The sequence below is a fragment of the Rhinolophus hipposideros genome (assembly GCF_964194185.1).
Source record: "Rhinolophus hipposideros genome assembly, chromosome: 5".
Taxonomy (NCBI): domain Eukaryota; kingdom Metazoa; phylum Chordata; class Mammalia; order Chiroptera; family Rhinolophidae; genus Rhinolophus; species Rhinolophus hipposideros.
The window spans coordinates 22517527-22538643 of NC_138051.1; the positions used below are offsets into that span (position 1 = coordinate 22517527).

At 35.9% G+C, this 21117-nt stretch overlaps 1 protein-coding gene across 1 annotated transcript in view; it reads right to left on the bottom strand.

Moving 5' to 3' along the window:
* The window catches only part of G2E3 (G2/M-phase specific E3 ubiquitin protein ligase), a 126624-nt gene extending 112757 nt beyond the window's left edge, over window positions 1-13867 (bottom strand). Inside the window, exon 1 of the mRNA XM_081047707.1 lies at window positions 13738-13867. Coding sequence (XP_080903833.1) covers window positions 13738-13754 — 17 coding nt within the window. The 5' untranslated portion in view covers window positions 13755-13867. The remainder of the gene's footprint in view (window positions 1-13737) is intronic.
* Window positions 13868-21117: the final 7250 nt, after the last annotated feature.

Genomic DNA, 21117 nt, shown 5'->3' on the forward strand with positions numbered 1-21117 from the left:
CTTGGAAGTGATTTTACTTGGAATTTAATTTGGTTAGACTAAATAGATATTTGTGAAGCATTTTTAATGTGGTGGCCACTGTTTTGGGAATTGGAGAATATTAGGGAGACACATAGTGCCTCAAAGAGATCAAAGACCAGTTGATTTTCAAGAAGATCAAAAACCAGTTGGTTCTCAAGGAGATCAAAGACCAGTTGGAAAGGCTGTCATGTAAACAATAAAGCTGACATATTAGAACCTACCAAATCCCAACAACACTAGGTTCATGATATTTTATAAAATATGCCTATTTTTGCTGAAGCTCTGAGAACCCTGAAAAGACAGATTGGTTGTCTGACATTGTCATGTAATAATTACTACACCTGAATATTTTTATATGCCGAAATCACTGATCAATTCAGCAAAAACATCTAGTTATACTGTACAATAAAAAAAGTTACTGCAATTGGTTGTTTTATAAAATTCAAAGAAAACATGATACAGCATAAAAAATATAGTTAATAATATTGTAATAACTGTGTATGGTGTCAGATGGGTACTAGACTTATCAGGGTGATCAGTTTGTAAGTTATATAAATGTCTAATCACTATGTTGTACAGCTGAAATTAGTGCAATACTGTATGTCAACTGTATTTGAAAAATAAAAAAAAATTATAAAGAAAACAATGAATCGATTTATTTTAATAAATTATTTGTTAGAGTTTGTTATATTGTCTTCAAATTGCTTTCCTGATTCTGTATAGGCTGTTTGACAAAATGAGTAGAATGAACCTCAGGATCATGAAAATACTGCCTTTCTGGTAGAGAAGACAGCAAAATAAATACGTCATCTTTTGTAGGTAAAGGCAAAATGAGTGGCTTGGGGATATGATAAGCACAACCCATTTGAAATTACCTGGACAGGATGAGTCATAGCTTAGCTTTGCTTCCACATTGTTTTAGTTTCGGGAACATGAGACTATAGTGTTGGTTTTTTTTTTTTTTTTTTTTTTGGTTGTTTTCTTTAGATAGGTGTTATTATACTCAAAATATTTTTTCAAAATCTACTAAGACTTTTATGTAATCCATACAGTAATTAGTATCATTTTAGTCTTCTAAGTAGACAAGAGAATAAAGAAACCATTTTAAAAAGGAAACAGAGACATGAAAGGAGAACTAATTTTTATAAGAAAGTAAAAGATCATCTGAAAAGTAAACTGATCTATCTTGGTCAAAACTTTCAATGGCCTGCACATTGTATCAGGTTCTCGGATTTCCAAGACCTTTCTCTCTGATCTATACAGAAGCCATCTTAGGCTGACAATTTAAAAAGAAAGTAAGGTTCTATGCCATTTACCAGTTCTGTTCCTCTCAAAAAATGAGAAACGGAAAACCAAATCTATAGACACTCTCAAATCTCAACGGAGAGACTGCTTTTATCTTCCACCCCGGCACCTTTTATTAAAATGGGCAGGGAAAACCACCTCTTGAAAGTTTCAGGGTTTCTCTTCCAATTCTTCCTGACCTATTCTTGATTGTAAAAAACTAGTAAGGAGCTAAGTGAAAAAAGCTGTGCCCTAAAAAAGATGTCAAGAACACAATCAATAGACCTGTTAGTCTTTACCTTAAAAATTGAAGAACTGTCTTTAACAACTGAGAGAATAAATAGAAAATCCTAAGTCTGTATCAGCATACTTTTCCCTCTGGTAGAACATCAGCATCTATTAGTCCTAAAGTGAAATTACCTACTCACCACAAGAAAGTATTATTGCAACAACACCCGAGAGGCTTTTGGGGGTTGTATCTCCATAGCATTTCGTATTGAGGAAGGTATCAGTTTCAACATCTCTTTCAGAAAATCTTTCAGTGGCTTATTGTTGTAGGTGTGCTATAGATGTAAAGATATAAATTAAGTTCTTTCTTAGTTCAATTAATTAGTTTTATAGGGAGAACTCAGAGTTATTTAAAAGGAAGGTTTTTTTGGGTGTTCAGTGCAGGTGATATTTATTACCAAGTAGACTGTGTGCATAAAGAATATGTTTGTATGCATGCAAAGTGGTGTTTTATTGAAGAACGCAAGGTAGGTTGTCATGGAGATTAAAAGCCTTGAAGTGCTATTCGCTGGTGCTAGTTATGGTTGCTGGGCACTAGGATATTAGGTTCTGGCACCCTGAATCTTTCATTGTTGTAAAAATAATTACACTTTTATCTTCACTGTAAGGGTTATTCAAGTAGGATAAATAAATACAGACACATGAACAAATCTAACTTAAAGGTAAATATAGTAACCCTGTGACCCATCCTGGTGTAAAATTATGTAGCTGTAGTTACTTTACCATCAAAATGCTTGATTTTCATTGCAGGGTTATTGAAGCTGTTTATAAGATGAAATTACAAAATGCACAAAATCTGCACTTACTTTAAAAGGCAAAAGAAGAATGAAAGCTATTGACTGTTAGTATGGTCACTGGTAAATATAAAGGTTTCCTTTAGAAGCAGAGGAAACAAATAAAAAGCTTGTAATATGTTTTGCTAGGATTTTCTTGAAATACTGTATTTATATGAGATTTCCAATCTCACTTTGAGCTCTATGTAAAGCACCAAGTGATTTTCTTGGTGTTCTTTTCTCTTCAACGATTAGAAGCAATGATCTTGACAAGTTTACCTCAGTGAGAAACTATGTATTTTCTATATAAAGGGAACACTTATGCCTGACAGAATCAGTATGGACGTTTTCTTAACCAATAAATCAATAGAGAGAGTTGCAATATAGCAAACTACACAACACAGACAATATAACACTGAAATTTGCAGCAGTAAGTAATGTGGTTTTCAAAACTGCCTTAAGTGATGATTAACTAGAATTATATATATTTATATTCAAACTGACACTACAGAATTCTTTTAAGTCTTGACAGATATGTGGAATATTTAAATGTAGTAATTGCAGCTGCTAAAACTCCTGGGATTAACCTGCTGGAGAGATAGTGACATCTTAGGCAGGAAAAAATGATTTATATTGTGGGGGGAAAAACTGAAAATGAAGTAATTCCATGTGTGTTTTATATAACTCTTTGGAAAAACAAGTTTATTGTAACTAATGAATTGGTAATATTCTGTAATAATCCATCATAGGAACAATTATATAATTTATATAAATGTAGGCATAAAATTTAGCTTTTTCAACATTGATTTTTAGGTGTCACAATATAGCACAGTTCACCAAAAGTAAAGCAGAATAAGTAGATCAGCATTATATTAACGTTAATGGAAAAATCTTGGAGTTTTGTTTAAAGGTGGGCTCCACATTCCTTTACCTCCCATTAATGGAGAATTATGTAACACAGTACTTCTCAGTTCATTTTAGGAAATATTTAAGTGCCTGTATGCTTCAGGCTCATGTTTCAGTAATTTTATTGAAGTCAAGGAGCAAAATTATTAATAAAGGGAGTTAATACTGATATGTTTTCATCAAATTATTTAAAAATAAGGCTACAGTGTTGCCATATTATCTGTAAATAGCAGATATATTAATCATAAAGACTGTTGCCCCCAATATTTAGGAGTTCTGTGGAAGCTCTTTGAGCTGTTATTTATATAACATAATCAAATAGTCCACAACTTGAACTTCACAAGCAATTTTAATGACCTTGACCAGCTATAAATCTTTGTGCATAAAAATGGAGAAGATATCAGCAGACCCCTATTTGAGCAGGTATTTTCAGAGTCTAAACCTTTGTAGGCCTTCTAAATATCAAATTGCATCTCAAAAGCTTTAAAGCACTTTCAGAGTTGGCAAATTTACATTCACAATATACCTGAAATAGTGGGATAATCTGTTTCACATTAGGGTAGATTGAGATAGATATTTAGTAGAAGTACATGTTGTAGCTGTATACCAGAGAGAGAAGCTATTGAATTGAGAACCATAAATTTTCATTACAAATGTGCTACTAGCCAACTGAGTGATTGGAAACCATGTGTTCGTTGCTTTGGTAGAATGACGGAAATTTCTCTAGTGTAGCTATGGTCACTGCCATTGGAGAAAAGAGATGTTTCTCCATTCAGTGAGGTCTGGCTTTTCTGACTACCATGTTCATAGAGTCCTTAGACTGTACAGAGTCCAGTGGTTTCCTTCCTAAGGATAGAGCAGTACTGAATTCATGGAACTACAGTTGAGTGGGGAAAGACCAGCATCGAACAAGTTATTACTACAAGTATGAGAAGATTTGTTACAGAAGTTAAGTCCATGATGCACTGAGAGTACATATCTGCTCAAAAACTGTAAATGGAATATTTGAAAACACTAAAATGCCTCCAAAATAACTTTATCTCTAATCTCAGAGTCTTTTCAGAGTTATAGACCTATATTCCCCATTACAGGTTTACAGTTTCAGCCTAAATGGAATTGGCTCCTCTGTTCAACACATCTAAATCCAAATTCACCATCTCCCTATCCAAACACTTCTTTCTAACTTCCCTACTTATTTTAGTGGCTTTGTCTTTTTCCCAGTCCCTTAGACCCGAGTCATCAGCAGACTTAAGATCTTTCACTCCTTTTATTTTGTCTTTCACATCTATTCTGTTGCCATGTATTACGGATTTTATTTTGATATTGTCTCTCCTATCTAATTTTTTTTTTTTCACTCCTACACCCACCAGGCACTGGACTTTCAAGTAAATTTAAAAATCATCATTCAGTCAGTCAATGAATATTCACTTATTTATTCAACAAATATTTGAATGCCTATGATAGACTATGCTCTGTACCGAGGATACAATAGCCAGCAAAATATCCACGGTCCTGCTTTCATGGAGTTTACAGTGTCATACATGAAGCAGATGTTAGGTGAATAATCTTAGAATATACATATTGTCTACAAAGTACAAATGCGGTGAAGGGAAAGCAGAAGGTGCCATGCAAAACGATAACAAGGGCACATGAAACACTTTTGTGGGGGAGTTCTCTGTGAGAACTTAGGGTCCAGTAGCTGTTACCCAGAGGAGGAGTGGAAGAAAAAGCATTCCAAGTAGAGGGAAGTCTTGCAGAGATTCTGTTTCTACAGAAAGTGTGGGGTCTTTAAAGCTGGAAAAGAAGGCAGAAGTCAGACTGTGCGGGATACCATCAGCCTTGTTAAGGAGTTCAGATTTTATTCTAAGGGAGATGGAATGTCACTGAAGTGATTTTGGTGAGTAGAGATCGAGAAGTATTTTAGATACATACAGGAAGTAGAATAAGCAAACTTTGTTGAAAGATTGTATATGAAGAAGTAGAGGAGAGGCTAGATTTCTGGCAAGGGTATGTGGGGAGGTGGAAGTGCCATTTGGTGAGACAGGGAGCACACGTTTGGAAGGCAGGTGATGAGTTTGGGACATCATAAGTTTGAGGGAAACAGAGATAACTAAGTGACTGTTTAAGAAGTAACTGGATACACGGACATGTAACTGCTGTCAAGGAAAGCACTCATCTAACAGGTGTGAAAACATGTGGAATAACTACACGACGAGGTAAATTATAGTTAATGCCACATTAAATTGATGACTCAGGAAGAATATCATGGAGAAACTGACATTTGAGAGGGCCTTGAAAAAGTGATAAATTTTGACAAATGTTCCTTGGTTGTCCACATTTAGGAGAACAATGCACTCTAATGCTGACAAGATGTTCTACATTTTGAGGTTGGTGTTCACTGACTGGTATAGGATGGTAGGGGTGCATTGATCCTTTCTTTGAGGGCCCCTCAAATGACAGTTTCTATAGATATTTTCTTTGGGCTTGTCACTGTCTTCCAATTTTCTGCCTTGGAGATTATAAACCTGGCTGCCAATGTTCTGGGATTCAAATGGGGGAAGGGATTTCTGGGTTTTACCATTTTGTATGTGGACTTTTAATTTCTGTTTTAATTATGGCACCTCTGCCCTTAGCAGCATCTAATGATCCAAGACCAGAGTCCTTTAGATTTAACTTCCCCAGAGAGTAATTTCTGCCAGGGTGAGAGATAGGAACTCTCCTTGCTCACTGGGGAGGGGATCTGGGAATCTCATTGCTATTTATCTTTTAACAATTCTCCAGTCCTTAGCCTTATAATTGTACCACTCCCAAAGTTCCAGGTGCTTCTAATTCCCAAGCCTTTCCAGGGGTCTGAGGGGAGAGTGAAAACCAACTTGCTGCTTAAGGGCTTCTTCCTCCATGCTTAAGTTTTATGCTTTCTCTGGCCTGCTAAATCAATACCATCATCCAATTTCTTTCCTGCTTCCAAACGTTTGTCTAGTTCTTCTGTTCTCTTTATCTTTGCATGCTATCTTCCTTCACTCTCTGCTATGGTCTGAATGTTTGTGTCTCCCTAACATTCATAAGTTGAAATATTAATGCCCAATGTGATGGTATTAGGAGGTGGGGTCTCTGGGCGGTACCTAGGTTATGAGGGTAGGACCCTCATGAATGGGATTAGTGCTCTTATAAGAGACCCCACAGAGCTCCCTAGCCCATTCAGCCAAGCAAGAATACAAGAAGTCTGCAACCCACAAAAGGGCCCTCACCCGACATGTTGGCACTCTGATCTCAAACTTCCATCCTCCAGAACTTATGAGAAATACATTTCTATTAGTTGGAAGCTACCCAGTGTTGTACTTCATTATAGTCACCCATAGAGACAAAGACACTGTCATTCAAGAGGGAGTCGGAATAAACTTGAGTTCCATCTGTCATGTGTAACACTAATGGAGTTTCTAAAATGTGCCTAACTATAATGATAGCAAGTAATGGAAAATGATAGCATATATTCTAATTTCCTCCTATAATAACATAATTCTTGTTGTAAAGAAATACTCCTAAACTCAGACAGCATTTTGAGCTTCAATTATTTTACAGGTGTTTTAGTGCCATGAGTGCCTTATATACTTTCAGGCATTGTTTTTTCCTTAAGTCCATTTGTATCAGATAATCACTAAATTAATGAAAGCATATTTACATAAAGCTATTTTTAGAGAAAGTGTTACCGTGCAGAAGGTCCGGCTGCTCACCGCACAAAAGCCAAAACTCGAGAGGCAAGGTTGGTGGAAAGAAAAGCAGGTTTCATTCCAAAATGCTAGCATTAGAGAAGACAGTGGACTCCCTGTCACAAAGACTGCTTTCTTCTCTCAATACCGCCAAAGGTTTTATAGAGACACAGGGAGGGACAGAACAAAGGAAAGAGAAGTTGGCCAGGCAACTTCAGGAAAAGGCGCTTCCTAGAGACTGGTTTGCCCCAGGATCAGGAGTGAAACCCATACAGACGCAAAACACCCCTCCAAAATTACCTGGCCAGGTGTGCACACTGGTCTGAAGTAAACAGAACCATTGAAACTGGTCTGCATAGTAAATACAAAGTGTACAGAATCATCGAGGTTTGGTAGGAAGAGAGGGAAGCAAAGACAGGACAAAAAGTCCCCAGCCAAACCACTGTCAAATCGAATTACATCAGAGGTCCAAATTTCAAAAATAGAAGATACAGGGTCATTGTTAAAAAAGGGCTTACTTTGGTTAAAAAAAATTAAAGCTATTAGAAACAAAAGCACAAGGACAAAAACCAAACAAACAAACAAAAAAAACCCCCAAAACAAGCTACATTTAACTAATATTAAAGTTGTGAAATCAACTGACAAAAAGTAATAAATGTGGAATTTAGAGTGAAGTATCACCCTAAGCATGAGGCTTAGGGATGGACTTGGAATGATGGCATCAGGTAATGTAGGTGGTGGGATATGCCAAAAGGCCTTCTCAAAATCCCAAGTTAATGGCAGTTTTCAGAAATAATTGAAGATTCTGTGTTTTTTTTCTCCCCATTTCCTTTCTCATCTTACCAAATGCTTTGTTTAAACTACAAATCAAATGTCTTCATATCTGCATAATTAAATTTTTTGAAAAACAGAATAAGCTAAGATTTTACAAAAATTTCCTTACTTCTGTTAGTTTATAGTCCAATGAGTAGTTTATAGCTCCAATGAGTAAAGTTAGATTCATTCATCCCTTCATCCGTTCATTCATTCTGTAAGGGTGACACTCTATCTTATATTTTGAGATTTAACATTCCAGTGGAATTCAATTTAACAATGTAATTTAGCTTAGGACTTTAAAAAACATTTGTTCTTTTCTTTGCTTCCCTCCTTAATGACTGTTTACTCCAGCCAGTATGCTTACCAGTTTCAGTGACTCTTACTATGTATACCAGCTTCAGGATCCTGTTCGCTTAACATTGATTTGGCAACATCTCCATAAGATCCACCCTTATCCCTGGAACCAACTAGACTCAGAAGTACCTTCTTTTCTTTTTTCAAACCACCCAGGAATTGCTGGACCACCTTCCCCTTTCCTTTATTCTGCCTCTTCGTACTCGTCTATAAAATCTTTTGGCCATACAGGGAACTGGGAGATGGCCTTTGAAAAGGAATCCACCATCTTCCTGAAATGCTGGCATTTCCAATAAACCTGCTTTTCTTTCCACCAACGCTGTCTCTCAAGTTTTGGATCACAAGGCAACAAGGGGCTGGACCTTAACCCCGTAACAATTCATTTATTCATTCAAAAAATATTTTTGAGCACCTATTCTGTTTGGCATATTAGAAGGTACTGGTGGATAAAATGATGAACAAAAGAAAATATAGTCCATGTTGTTAGGTAGATTTTAGTCAAGGAGAGAAGACAGACATTAATTAACTAAACCTACTAATCAAATAAATGGAGATCCATGTCCTGAAGGAAAAAAAACACAAAACAAATTATGTCAGCAGGTGTATAATGAAAGAGTCTTACCTGCACTGTAGAGCCAGGGGAAACTTCTGGAAGGAAATGACAGTCAGGCTGAGATCTTAAGAATGCCAATTTAAATAAGCTAAAGGGGTAATGGATGATAGGAGCAGTATTTATTAGTGAAGTAAGAGGAAGTATAAGATCTCACAATTAAGTTCATGAACACATCCTAGAAAAAGTGCTACATACCTCATTGCTGAATATCATTATGTTCAGCTTTGAAGTACTCCCCTTGGGAAGCTATGCACCAATGCCAGTGCCTAGTTCACCCTTCAAAGCAATTTTGGAACTTTTTTTCTGGAATGGTCATCACAGCTGTTGTATTACCCTTGATGTCCTGAATGTCATCAAAATGTCTTCCTTTCAATATTTCCTTAATCTTTAGGTAAAGAAAGAAGTCATTGGGAGCCAGATCAGGTGAGTAGGGAGGGTGTTCCAATACAGTTATTTGTTTATTGGCTAAAAACCCTCACAGATAGTGCCATGTGAGCTGGTGCATTGTCGTGATGCAAGAGCCATGACTTGGTGAAAAGTTCAGGTCGTTTTTGTCTAACTTCTTCACGTAGGCTTTTCAGCACTTCCAAATATTAAACTTGGTTAACTGTTTGTCCAGTTGGTACAAATTCATAATGAATAATCCCTCTGATATAAAAAAAAAAGGTTAGTAACATCGTTGCAACAAGTTCGTGAACTTAATTGTCAGAACTTGTATAAGATATCTAAGGAATAAAGATGAGATAAGGCCAATGTGGGCAGGGCTTAAAGAGGACTGTGATTGGGCTGGAGGAATGAAAAGGATCAGATCATAGATTAATGGGAAGCCTTTAATATTGGGAGTGGGAATGAGGAATAATGTAAAAGAAAATTTTTCCTCAAATAGCAGCAATTGCATGGGATATATAAAACTTGTGTTTCATCACATCTGTTCTAACCAGGTAAAGCTGTTAAAGGACTATGAATGACACCCTCTCCCCCCAAGATATCAGATGTTCACTGTCTCTAACTGAGGGCCTTTCATGATTAATGAACAATGAATCGACTCACTTGTTTTAACCAACTATGTAAAGACCTATAGACTCATTTTATCCAATCCATAGTGCTAGTTTTCAATGGTTAAATAGTATGAACACCATGAATTCTTCCCTTCTGGTACTTCCGATGCCATCACTTGCCCCCACCCTGCCAGTGGATTTTTTTTACTTTCGGGTGCATAGGAAATATTTAGCTTTTAATTTTTTAGCTTAAATTAAAAAGAAAAATTGACAGTAATGTATGGGGAGATGGGTAGGTCATATCAGATCTGAATCAAAAAAAAATTCTCTCAGTTGCAATTTGTAGAATGGGTTGAAGAATGAACAGTAGATTCCAGGAGACAAGTTAGATTATTGTAGTAGTTCAGGCCAGAGAGGGTAACAGCTTGGTCTAGAATCATGGTAGTGGAGATAGACGGTGATAGATTTGAGAGATATCCAGAATGCAAACCCACAGTATGTGGAAATGGACTGGATATGGAGGTGGAATCACAGATGCCAGATAGCCTAAAATCGATGGCGATGTCAGTGACTGAGGTAGAGAACCCTGAAAGAGGCATAGATTGGAGGGAAGGTTAGGAGCTCAATGTTGCTTTGTTTTTCGTGTAAACAACAATCTGGAGATACCTTTTCAAAGAAATTTAAAGAGCGTTTATTCAAGTAATGATTTGTAAACCAGAAAACGTGGTTCTCGATATGAACCAAGAATACAGTCCAAAATAGAAGGGACAGGGCAGGGTTTATAAAGGCAAAAATTGTAAGTTGCTGATGATCAAAAAAATGGGGAAACAAGACCATAAACTCATATCATTTGTTTTCTAACTGGTGAGGGCAACTAGACTTTCAATGGTTGGCCGACTCAGTGAGCAAACAAGTGGGGTTGTGAGGTGAGAACAACGGGCAATATACAATAAAGCATTTATCAAGTCCTAGTTTCAGCCCAGGCAGGTAGAACAAAAAGGCTGTCTTTGATCACACAATCATAGTACAGGGAGTATTATTTAACAACAATGCAAGGAGTACAATTTATCAAACAGTACAATCAGCACTGGGGTGGGGGGGGCAGCTGGCTCTGCAGGCAGTTCCAGAGCCCAAAAGGGCAAAGTTATGCTCTGCAAGCAGCTTCAGAGCTCAAGCTGCAAAACTCCAAATTTTGGGCCACAAGTTATGATATTATAAGTTCTTACAAGTCCTTAATCATCCAATTATTTGGTGGGAATCAGAAGCTTTTAAGAGAAAGAATCCTGAATAGAATTAGGCTGCTATGTGTATCATATTTCAGAGTCATTAGATTTAACAGTTTTTCCTACATAACACTCTTGATTTGTTACATGTATCTCTAGATTTTCCTTAGGCAATTCTATCGGCATTTTCCACTGATAACAGTTACAGTCACCTCAAATCATATTTTAAAGGAAGTCCTGTAAAAAGGTGTTGTGTGGTTTTGCTATGGATCAGTTATGCAGACTGGAGCACACACTGAGAGTTCAATTCAAAAAATAAAACAAAAAAGCAAAGGCTTCTTTACGTTGCTGCATTGCAATGTGTGACTATTGGTTTGGACGAATGTAACTGTGAAATCAAATATGAGCATGGGGAAACATTACCTATTGCTCACTTAGCATTGATTCATCGCGGCAGCAGGTTTATATAAAATCTGTGATCAATGGACTGTTATGAGTAAGTGGTCTCTCTCATTTTCCAGGGAGGAGACACCATGATTCTTTTCTAACAATAAAGTTTCTTTTCTTATTAAAGCAATAAGCTTCAATTTAGCAAATATTGAAAACAAAAGTTTTGATTCTAGAACTTTATTTTTTCAGATAGATGCCAGCAAGGCTTTGGGTTTGTCCTTTCTTTTCTTTTCTTTCTTTTTTTAAAAGATATCCTGGGAGTGAGAAAATTTATACAGAATCTCTCAGTGTTCTTTGTGGGTTACAATTCTAGATGTTTTGAAATTTTAATTCATGACTAGATTATCCACAGCACCGCAGTGTAACCAGATGAGAAGTAAAATAACATGTCTACTTCTATTATGCTCCCTGCTATAAAACTGATCTCTAAGGAACTATTGTTGGTCATAGTTTTGGTAAACCTCTAATGTTCACTTTTAAAGTACTGGCACAACTCTCCTAAAAAATAACTTCTTATCCTGTTTTACATTATTTTTCATCTTATCTCTTTCAGTATAGTTATTATATTTATTTTATATTCTTGTTATGTACATTGTAACATTTCTGCTTTGTTGACTTTATTATAGTAATTGATGTCCTTAGGTGTCTAGGTATTATTCTGGCCTTTGAGCTGAAGGGGAGCAGAATGTGACACTCCAAAATATGCCTCTGGCATAAGGATCATTTTGAGCTGATTATTTTGAGAAAATGCAGTCACAGGAGAAGTTCTGAAAACAGAAGTTACTCTTTTGTAAGGGAAATGTACATGAGAAAGGGGGCTTGGATCAGGAAAAGAGCTATTATCCGAGACCACTTTTTCACCTGAGTGACTCATCTGCATGGCAGGGCAATCTTTGTTTTCCATACCCTTCTTCTTCTCACCTTCATGTGAATTACCTTCCACCCCTTTGAAGCCTCAGACCCTTATCACTTTCCTTAGCTCAGGATGATGGTATAATCAGGTTCAATTGCTTGACTGCCATTTGAGTCTCACATCTTTGTGGGGCTCTCAAAAGTACATATGTAAGTATAATAGTTTTTCTCCTGTTAGGCTGCCTTTTTATTACAGGTGAGTCTCAGCCAAGAACCTAGAAGGGTAGAGGTAAAATTATTTTCCTTCCCTTACAGAACTCATATGACTTTATGGGAGAGTGGGCTACTTTGTGGAAGGGTCAAGGCTCTGTCTGAAATCCTCATGAGAGTTTAGGGAGAGGTGTTTGAGTCTGATTGTGGAAAGCCCTCAGCTCTACAGGACACTGGCTGACCATTTCTGATGCTGTTTCACCATTTGGCAACGCCTCTCAGTGAGGGATACATTTTATGTTCTTAGGAAGAAGCCAGCCTCCTCTAGTCCTGGAGTCTGGAGAAAATGGGGTATAGGAATTAATATTTAATCTCATGTCTGTTTTCATTAACATCTTCCCAGAAGTGTTTTTGCACTGCCTCAGTATTTTCTGCTGGCACTGGCAGACTGAGCTGTTGTTCTCAATTTCTACATTGATGGGGGAGGAAAGGATTCTCTTGAGTAAGGACTGGAGAGGCAGAAGCAGAACTCAAAAAATTTTGTAAAAGAAAATTTACTCTATATGCAACAGTTGTCTAAGGAATATCATTGTTGACTATTTTTTTATTTTATTTTTATCATTACTGGTTCTAACCAGCTGAAGCTGATAAAGTACCATGAACATTGAGTGAACCTCTCTCCCTCCATGACTAGACATGATTTAAGACTTTTTCTTCACTAATAAACAACGTGGCTTTTAAAAACCAATTGTATACAGATTCAAGGACTCTTAAACCCTTAATTGGCTTAATAACCATAATCTGTCTTCCCTCTCGTCTTCCTACTGTTTAAAACTCCTGACTTTTCTCCTTCAACAGAGTACAGAGGCTCCTTGACTTACAATAGGGTTCCATCCTGACAAATGCATCGTGTTTGAAAATGTCATAAGTCAAAATGGCATTGAATACACCTAACCTACTAAACATCAAAGCTTAGTTTAGCTTAACTTGGCTTAGCCTACCTTAAATGTTCTCACAACACTTATAGTAGCTTACAGTTGGGCAAAATAATCTGACACAAAGCCTATTTTGTAATAAAGTGTTGAATATCTCATGTAATTTATTATGTGTATTGCTTTTGTACCATCATAAAGTCAAAAAATCGTAAGTTGGGGATCATATTCCAAGGAGTCAAAATAAACTCAACATTTGGAGAAAATTTAAAAGACAAGAAATTAAAGTTTATACCTAATATGGACTTACGTCAACACTATTGTCATGGACACTTCTGAGGAAGTGGCTCAAGGGGCCTTTAAGAAGCACTCTGTTTCCTGGTGGAAGGTCTTAGGTCACTGAAGCAAGCAGGTCTTTATTGTATCTTGATGGAACTTCAAGATGGCTGAATACTGGTTCTCTGAAATGCCTCTGAAATAGTCTGTTGATAAAGCAAAGCCAAGTTTATTGTTTACTGCAGTACAGATGATCATTATTTTGACAGATCACTATTATGAAATTTTATGGGTTTGATTTAAGATAGATTTTTTTAATGCTTTATTAAGATTGGGCAGAATTCATGGTATAATAGCTTCAAATTAGTAAATGCGAAAGGTAGGGATTTCAAAGCAAATCTTAAAGAGTATATGGTCATTTGAGGAGCTTAATTAAGATATGCATTGTCTTGAGAAGTGGGTATTATTCTAATAACAGTAAATTGAGTAGTCTAGTGGTTGGATAAATGGAATTTTGGCGAGTTCCTGGGACAAGCTATAGTTATTGCAATTGTCATCTTCCTGGGCAAGAACTTCCTACAATAGTAAATTTATGTTAATGCACACAGTTGAAAAGTAACATCATGTTGTAGACAGTAAGTTGTGGAGATGGTTTCATTTGTCAATACTTACCCCCTAACACATGCACACATTTTTCTTTTTCTGTTGAAACTTTGGAAATTTAGGTTCATGAGCCATATGAAATGTTGCATCAGTTTGCAAAGTTCATTCTGTTTGCAGTGACACTTTTTCACTGAGTTGACTTAGAATTTGCTTTATTCTGTTGTCAGTTGGGATTTATTTTGTGAAATGAAATTAAAATGCCAACAGAGAATTTAAAGTGCATAATGGACTCTAAAATGAGAACATTTAGCCACAATCAACATAACTTTTTCCATTTTAAATCATGGTCAAATTGGAAAGGAAATTTGAAAGTATGATTTCTTTTTTTTTCTCTCCCAGCAGGGATTATTAAATATAGAAAGCTTAAAATTTCAGAAAGTCTATCTTAACATGATTTAAATAAAATCTTCTGTTAAGATCATTTAAGAAATAGAATTGTGGGGTAATTTTGGTGCTATTTTTTCATCGTACACTTTAAAAAGTGTTCTTTTGCCAAATTCATGATCAGTTAAAAAATTGCAAGCATACTTATTTTTTGCTTCCAGATGATTTGTTGAAAATAACATATTTTGATTTTAAAAGCAGTGAAATTCTTATTATATAACGTTTTAGAAAAATTTAGAAAAGTACAAATAAGACAGGAAATTTGTAAAGAAAAATTTGTAAAACCCAAAAATGCTACTTTCTGGAGACAACCACGGATGTAGTTTTCTGTGCTGCATAATAAATTACCACAAACTTAGCAGTTTATAAACAGAACACATTTATTATCTCACAGTTTCCGAGGTCAAAAGTCCTGGCAGAGTAGAGCTGGGTTCTCTGCTTCAGGCTCTCACCAGGCTGCAATCAAAATGTTGGCTGGGATGTGTTCTTATCTGGAGGTTTGTCTAGGGAAAAATCTGCTTCCAAGCTCATTCAGACTGTTGGCAGAATTCGTTTCTTTGCAGCTGTTGGACTGAGGGCTCTGGCTTTTCACTGACTGTTGGCTGGAGGCTCCCCTCAGGCCTTCAAGTTCCACAAGTTGCCTGTAGTTCTTAAAGGCTGCCCATATTCCTTGCCACATGGCAGCTTGAATTTACAAAGCCAGCACGATGATTTTTCTCTCTCCAGTCTGCTAAAATGGAGCCTTATAATGTATGTAACATAATCACAGGAGTGACATCACATCCATCACATTTGCCATATTCCTTTGGTTAGAAGAAAGTCATCACTCAAGGACAGGGGATCAATTTAGGGTGTCCACCACAGCCACTTTATTCTTTGGGGGTATATCCTTCTGTGTTTTTTTCTATGATTGCATAATACAGTACAATGCAAATATGGTATAAACTGATTTTTTCATTTTGTCAATATTCTTTAAAAACTTGTTTTTTAATTTAATATATAGTACATATAATACTGCCATAAGTTATCATAATAAAAATATATCATAACTTATAGTAGTAAAATTTTTTTTTTCATAAATTTATTTATTTATTAGTTTCAGGTGTACAAAACAAGGTAATACTTAGACGTTCATCATCCATATCCCTCACACTGTGAACCCCCCTCCCCCCATCCACCATCCCTCCGACCCCACACCGAACCATCACATTATATATATAAAATTATAGTTGGCATTCATTAATGTCCAGCCTCTGGTGTCCAATGCCATGATCAGGTATCCACAGCATCCCTGAGGTGGTCTCCCAAACAGGACGCATGCCCATCGGATACCCAACAAAATCTCCACAACATTATAGAATACCTTCCCCAAATTAATTTTCAAAAACAAACAAACAAAAAAAAACCCCGAGGCCATCTTGTGGTCACCAGCTGCCTCCAAATCCCTTCACCTTTCCCCTTATCCCCAACCCCCTCCCACACACCCATCTAACCACTAGAAAAACATTGCATCAAATTTAAAGAGGAGAATGCTTACCTAACTTTTAATTTTAAATTTCCTTTATTTGCCTATTAAGATTATTTCTGATTTTTAACTATTATAAATAATTCTTCTATAGAAATCTTTGCGTAGAAATCTTTGTGTATTTTTAAAAGCAAGTCTTTAGGAAAGACATATAGCAGTGAAATTCTTAGGTCAAATGGCAAGGACATCTTAAAAGCATGAATTTATAATCCAAAATCACCTACTAGAACAACAGTACCAATTTAAACTTCTTCCATGCCTCCAATGTGATAAGTGGAAAAACAGGATCTAGTTTTAATTTTCCTTGCTTCCCTTATAAGTGAAGAGGACATTTTCTATATTATTTATTGTCTATTTACACTTATTCATTTTAAAGTTATCTGTTCATTTCTTTATTTTTCTACTAGTTTGTAGTTATTTTTTTATGAAGAAATAATATTGAGGGATGTGGGAAGCATTAAAAGTTAGTTTTTTTTCACATGAATAATGTTTCAAAATAATGCTTTAAAATATATGGGTAGTATCAATTAATACTAGCATTTTATAACACTGCCCACTGAAACAAAATTGTACAAAAGTTCACAACATATTGTAAGGAAAATTCATCAAGAATCTGCTCTGTTATCTTAGGGGTAACAGACATACCATATGCTGTGTCTAGGAGTTGCTATGGCAACTACTTTTAAAATTTAAGAACAGGGTAAATTGTTGCCTAAAATCTCCATAACTTAGTGAGTCAATTAAGATCTTGTCAGAGCACTGCATTCCTTTTACTACCTGGTAGTGCCTTATTTCTTGTAGTTCGACAGGTAAATTCCTGGAGTCAGAGAAAAATGTGTTTATTTTTGGCTATTTGAGATCCTGGAGAAGAAGCTATTCACTTGGTTTTCTTTTTTTTCTAATTAGCCAATAAATCATTGTAAGGGAGACACAAGAAGTAGCTGCACTGAAGATGGGCAGATTTGAGAATATAAGAATAAAATTGAGAGAAATGTTTGGAGCCCTGACCACAAATAAGGAAACTGAAGTAAGAGACTTGGCCACAGTCTTTGGAGTTGGCAGAGCTGGAATTAGATCTATGTTTCCTGCCTCCCATTGTAACACCACACAAGAGTATTTCCACAGTTTAGTAATTTTTTTAGAAAATTAAATTATGTTTTTATTAAGATAATACATAACCTACCCATCTATGCCCCCAAAATGGACTCAAAGTTTTAAAATAAAACGATCAGTTTCTGACCCTTGCCTACCTCCTGCCAATCTCTATTTTTCAATATCTGATATTGTCTACTGATTCCTTATAACGGTAAAGGAGGTAATATTTTAACTCCTTTTTACTCTTCTCTGCCCTCTTTCTTCTCCCTTATACTCTCCAAATAATTATATGATACTGTTTAGTTAATTCAATTTTACGAATTGTGATCAAATTTATAAAATCATGATCTTATAAAATTGTTGCCTACAGAAACAAGTAGATTCCTTTCTTGTGCAACTTTACATTTCCCATGGAATTAATAATTGCCTCCTTCAAATTTTTCTAATTTTCTATGTATTCATCACACTTTTTTTTTGGTCGCTCACTTATCAATTAAAAAAAGATACATTGATACACAATTCTAAACACTAGAACAGTTTAAGATCCTGCCCTGAGACATCCCTCCTGAAGCTATCTTCCCTCTTGCTTCCATCTAGACTAGTTGCTTTCAAGGCTGCTGCATAGCTGTAAACCTGGATTTCCTTTCATTGTTCTCATGTGTTGGAGTCCTTATCCTTCTGAAATCCTTGTTTTCCTCTTTCTCTCTTCAGGTTGCTAGTGGTCGCTTCATAGAAAACAGTGTAAAGGAGGCAAATTTTTTTAATTCTTGCATATTTGATTGGCTTTAATCTTACATTTGATTGATAGATTGGGTATACAATTTTTAGTTGAAAATATTTTCTCTCAGCATTTTGAAGGCACAGCGACACTATGATTTAGCATTTGTACTGCTACTTAACCACATTTTTTAAAATCCTGGTGTCTTGAAATTTCACAATGATGAATCTTGGTGAGTCTTTCTTCACTCATGATGTGGGACCTTTTTCTATAGATATTCATGTTCTTCAGTTCTGGAAAAGGTTGTGGTGTTACATCTTTGAGAACTTCTTCCCCTTCATTTTCTGTGTCCCCTCTGAAATTCCTTCTGGGGGATTTACTCAATTTTATTTCCCTATCCTCCTCATAAAATTTTTTAATTTGGCTTAATTCCTAAGACATTCTCTGATTTTTCCCTTTTCATGGCATTCTATTCTTATTTCCTGGCTATACAACTTCCTATTATTTCTTTAAAGATATGGACTATAATTTTTGTTTGGCTGTATATTGTGTGCATTGTCTCTATTTGCTTCAAATTCCTTTGTTATCATTAGAAATTCTAAATATGCTTTTTGAAAATAAAAATATAGAACTATGAGATTTGAGTTCATATATTCTATCTTACTTAACATTATTACATAAAACTCTTACCTACCGACATATGTTCAAGAAACTTCTTTATAAAGTAAGTTACTATGGGATAGCTGCCATTATCCGTGTGTGGAGCCTGCCTCATATGTAGCCTATAGGAGGGCACCATCTTTCCTGTGTTGAACCCTCCCCCAAAGGGCCAAATCTGAGACTGCATTGGTCAGGTAAAATCTGCACGCATACCACCTTGTTGACTCCCTGGAATCCCACCCAGCCAGTGTGGCATCGCTGGGGGCACTCTCAGCCCACCCCACAAGCTGCTAGAGGCTTGTAGAGCCTCAGATGGCCAATGTCAGCTTGGGAAACATTCAGTGGCGAACTATAGGCCCCAGCTTGTGCTGCAGTCTTTCTTAGGTGGCAATATTTACATCAGACAAAATAGATCTGAAGCAAAGACTTAATAAGAGACAAAGAAGGACATCACCTATGATAAAGGGATCAGTCCATCAGGAGGACAGAACCCTAATAAACATCTATGCACCCAACATAGGAGCATGTAAATACATAAAACAAATATTGTCCGACATAAGGAGAGACATTAACAGCAACACAATCATACTGGGGGACTTTAACACCCTGTTGACACCAATGGACAGATCTTCCAGACAGAAAATCAAGAAGGAAACAGTGGCCTTAAGTTATACACTAGATCAGATATATTTAATTGATATCTTTAGAGCATTACACCACAAAGCAGCAGAATATACATTCTTTTCAAGTGCACATGAGACATTTTCCATGTTAGACCACATGTTCGGCCACAAAACAAGTCTCAATAAATTTAAAGACATTTGAATTATATCAGTTATCTTCTCTGATCACAGTGGTATGAAACTAGAAATCAATTACAAGAAAAAACCTGCAAAACACACAAACACATAGAAGCTAAATGACATGCTACTAAATAATGAATGGGTCAACAATGAGATCAAGAAAGAAATAAAAACAAATATATTGAGACAAACGAAAATGAAAACACAACAACCCCCAAATCTATGGGACACAGAGAAAGCAGTCCTTAGACAAAAATTCATAATAATGCAGGCCTACCTTAAGAAACAAGAAAAATCTCAAATAAATAGTCTAACTTTACATTAAAGGAAATGGAAAAAGAATAGCCAACGAAGCCCAAAGTAACTAGAAAGAAAGAAATAATAAATATCAGAGCAGAAATAAATGAAATAGAGTATAAAAATACAATACAAGAGATCAATGAAACCAAGAGCTCCTTCTTTTTTGAAAAGATAAACAAAATTGATAAACATTTAACCAGACTCATCATGGAAAAAAAGAAAGACTCCAAATGAATAAAATCAGAACTGAAAGAGAAGTGACAACGGACAACACAGAACTACAAAAACATTAAGAAAGTACCACAAGTAATTATACGCCAACAAATTCAGCAGTCTGGTTAAGTTACTAGGAGCATACAATCCTCTAAGGCTGAATCAAGGAGAAACAGAAAATATGAACCAACCAATTACTACTATTAAAATCGAATCAGTAATCAACAACCTCCCAACAAACAAAAATCTTGGATCAGAAGGCTTCACAGCTGATTTTTACCAAACATTGAAAAAAGAATTAACACCTATTATTCTCAAACTATTTCAAAAAATTCAAGAGGAGGGGAAACACCCAAAGCCATTATTACCCTGATTCCAAAACCAGACAAGGATATTACAAGAAAAGAAAACTATGGGCCGATATCCCTGATGAATACAGATAAAAAATCAACAAAATATTAGCAAACTGAATTCAGCAACACATTTAAAAGATAATACACCACGATCAAGTGGGCTTCATTCTTAGTATTCAAGGTTGGTTCAACATCCACAAATCAATTAATGTGATGCACTGCATAAACAAAATAAAAAATAAAAAGAATATGATTATATCAATGGATACAAAAAAAGCATTTGACAAAATCCAGCATCGATTTATGATAAAAACTCTCAGCAAAGTGGAAATGGAGGGAACATATCTCAACACAATAAAGGACATATCTGACAAGCCCACAGCTAACATCATACTAAATGGGGAAAAGCTAAACGCATTCTCCTTAATCAGGAACAAGACAAGGATGTCCACTTTCACCACTTTTATTTAACATAGGACAGGAAGTCCTGGCCACAGCAATCAGACAAGAAAAATAAATAAATAAATAAAAGGCATTCAAGTTGAAAAGCAAAAAAATAAAACTGTCATTATTTGCAGATGACATAATACTAGATTCCACCAAAAACCAATTAGAACTGGTAAATGAATTTAGTAAAGTAGCAGGATACAAAATTAATATTCAGAAATAAGTTGGAATTTCATACATCAATAATGAACCA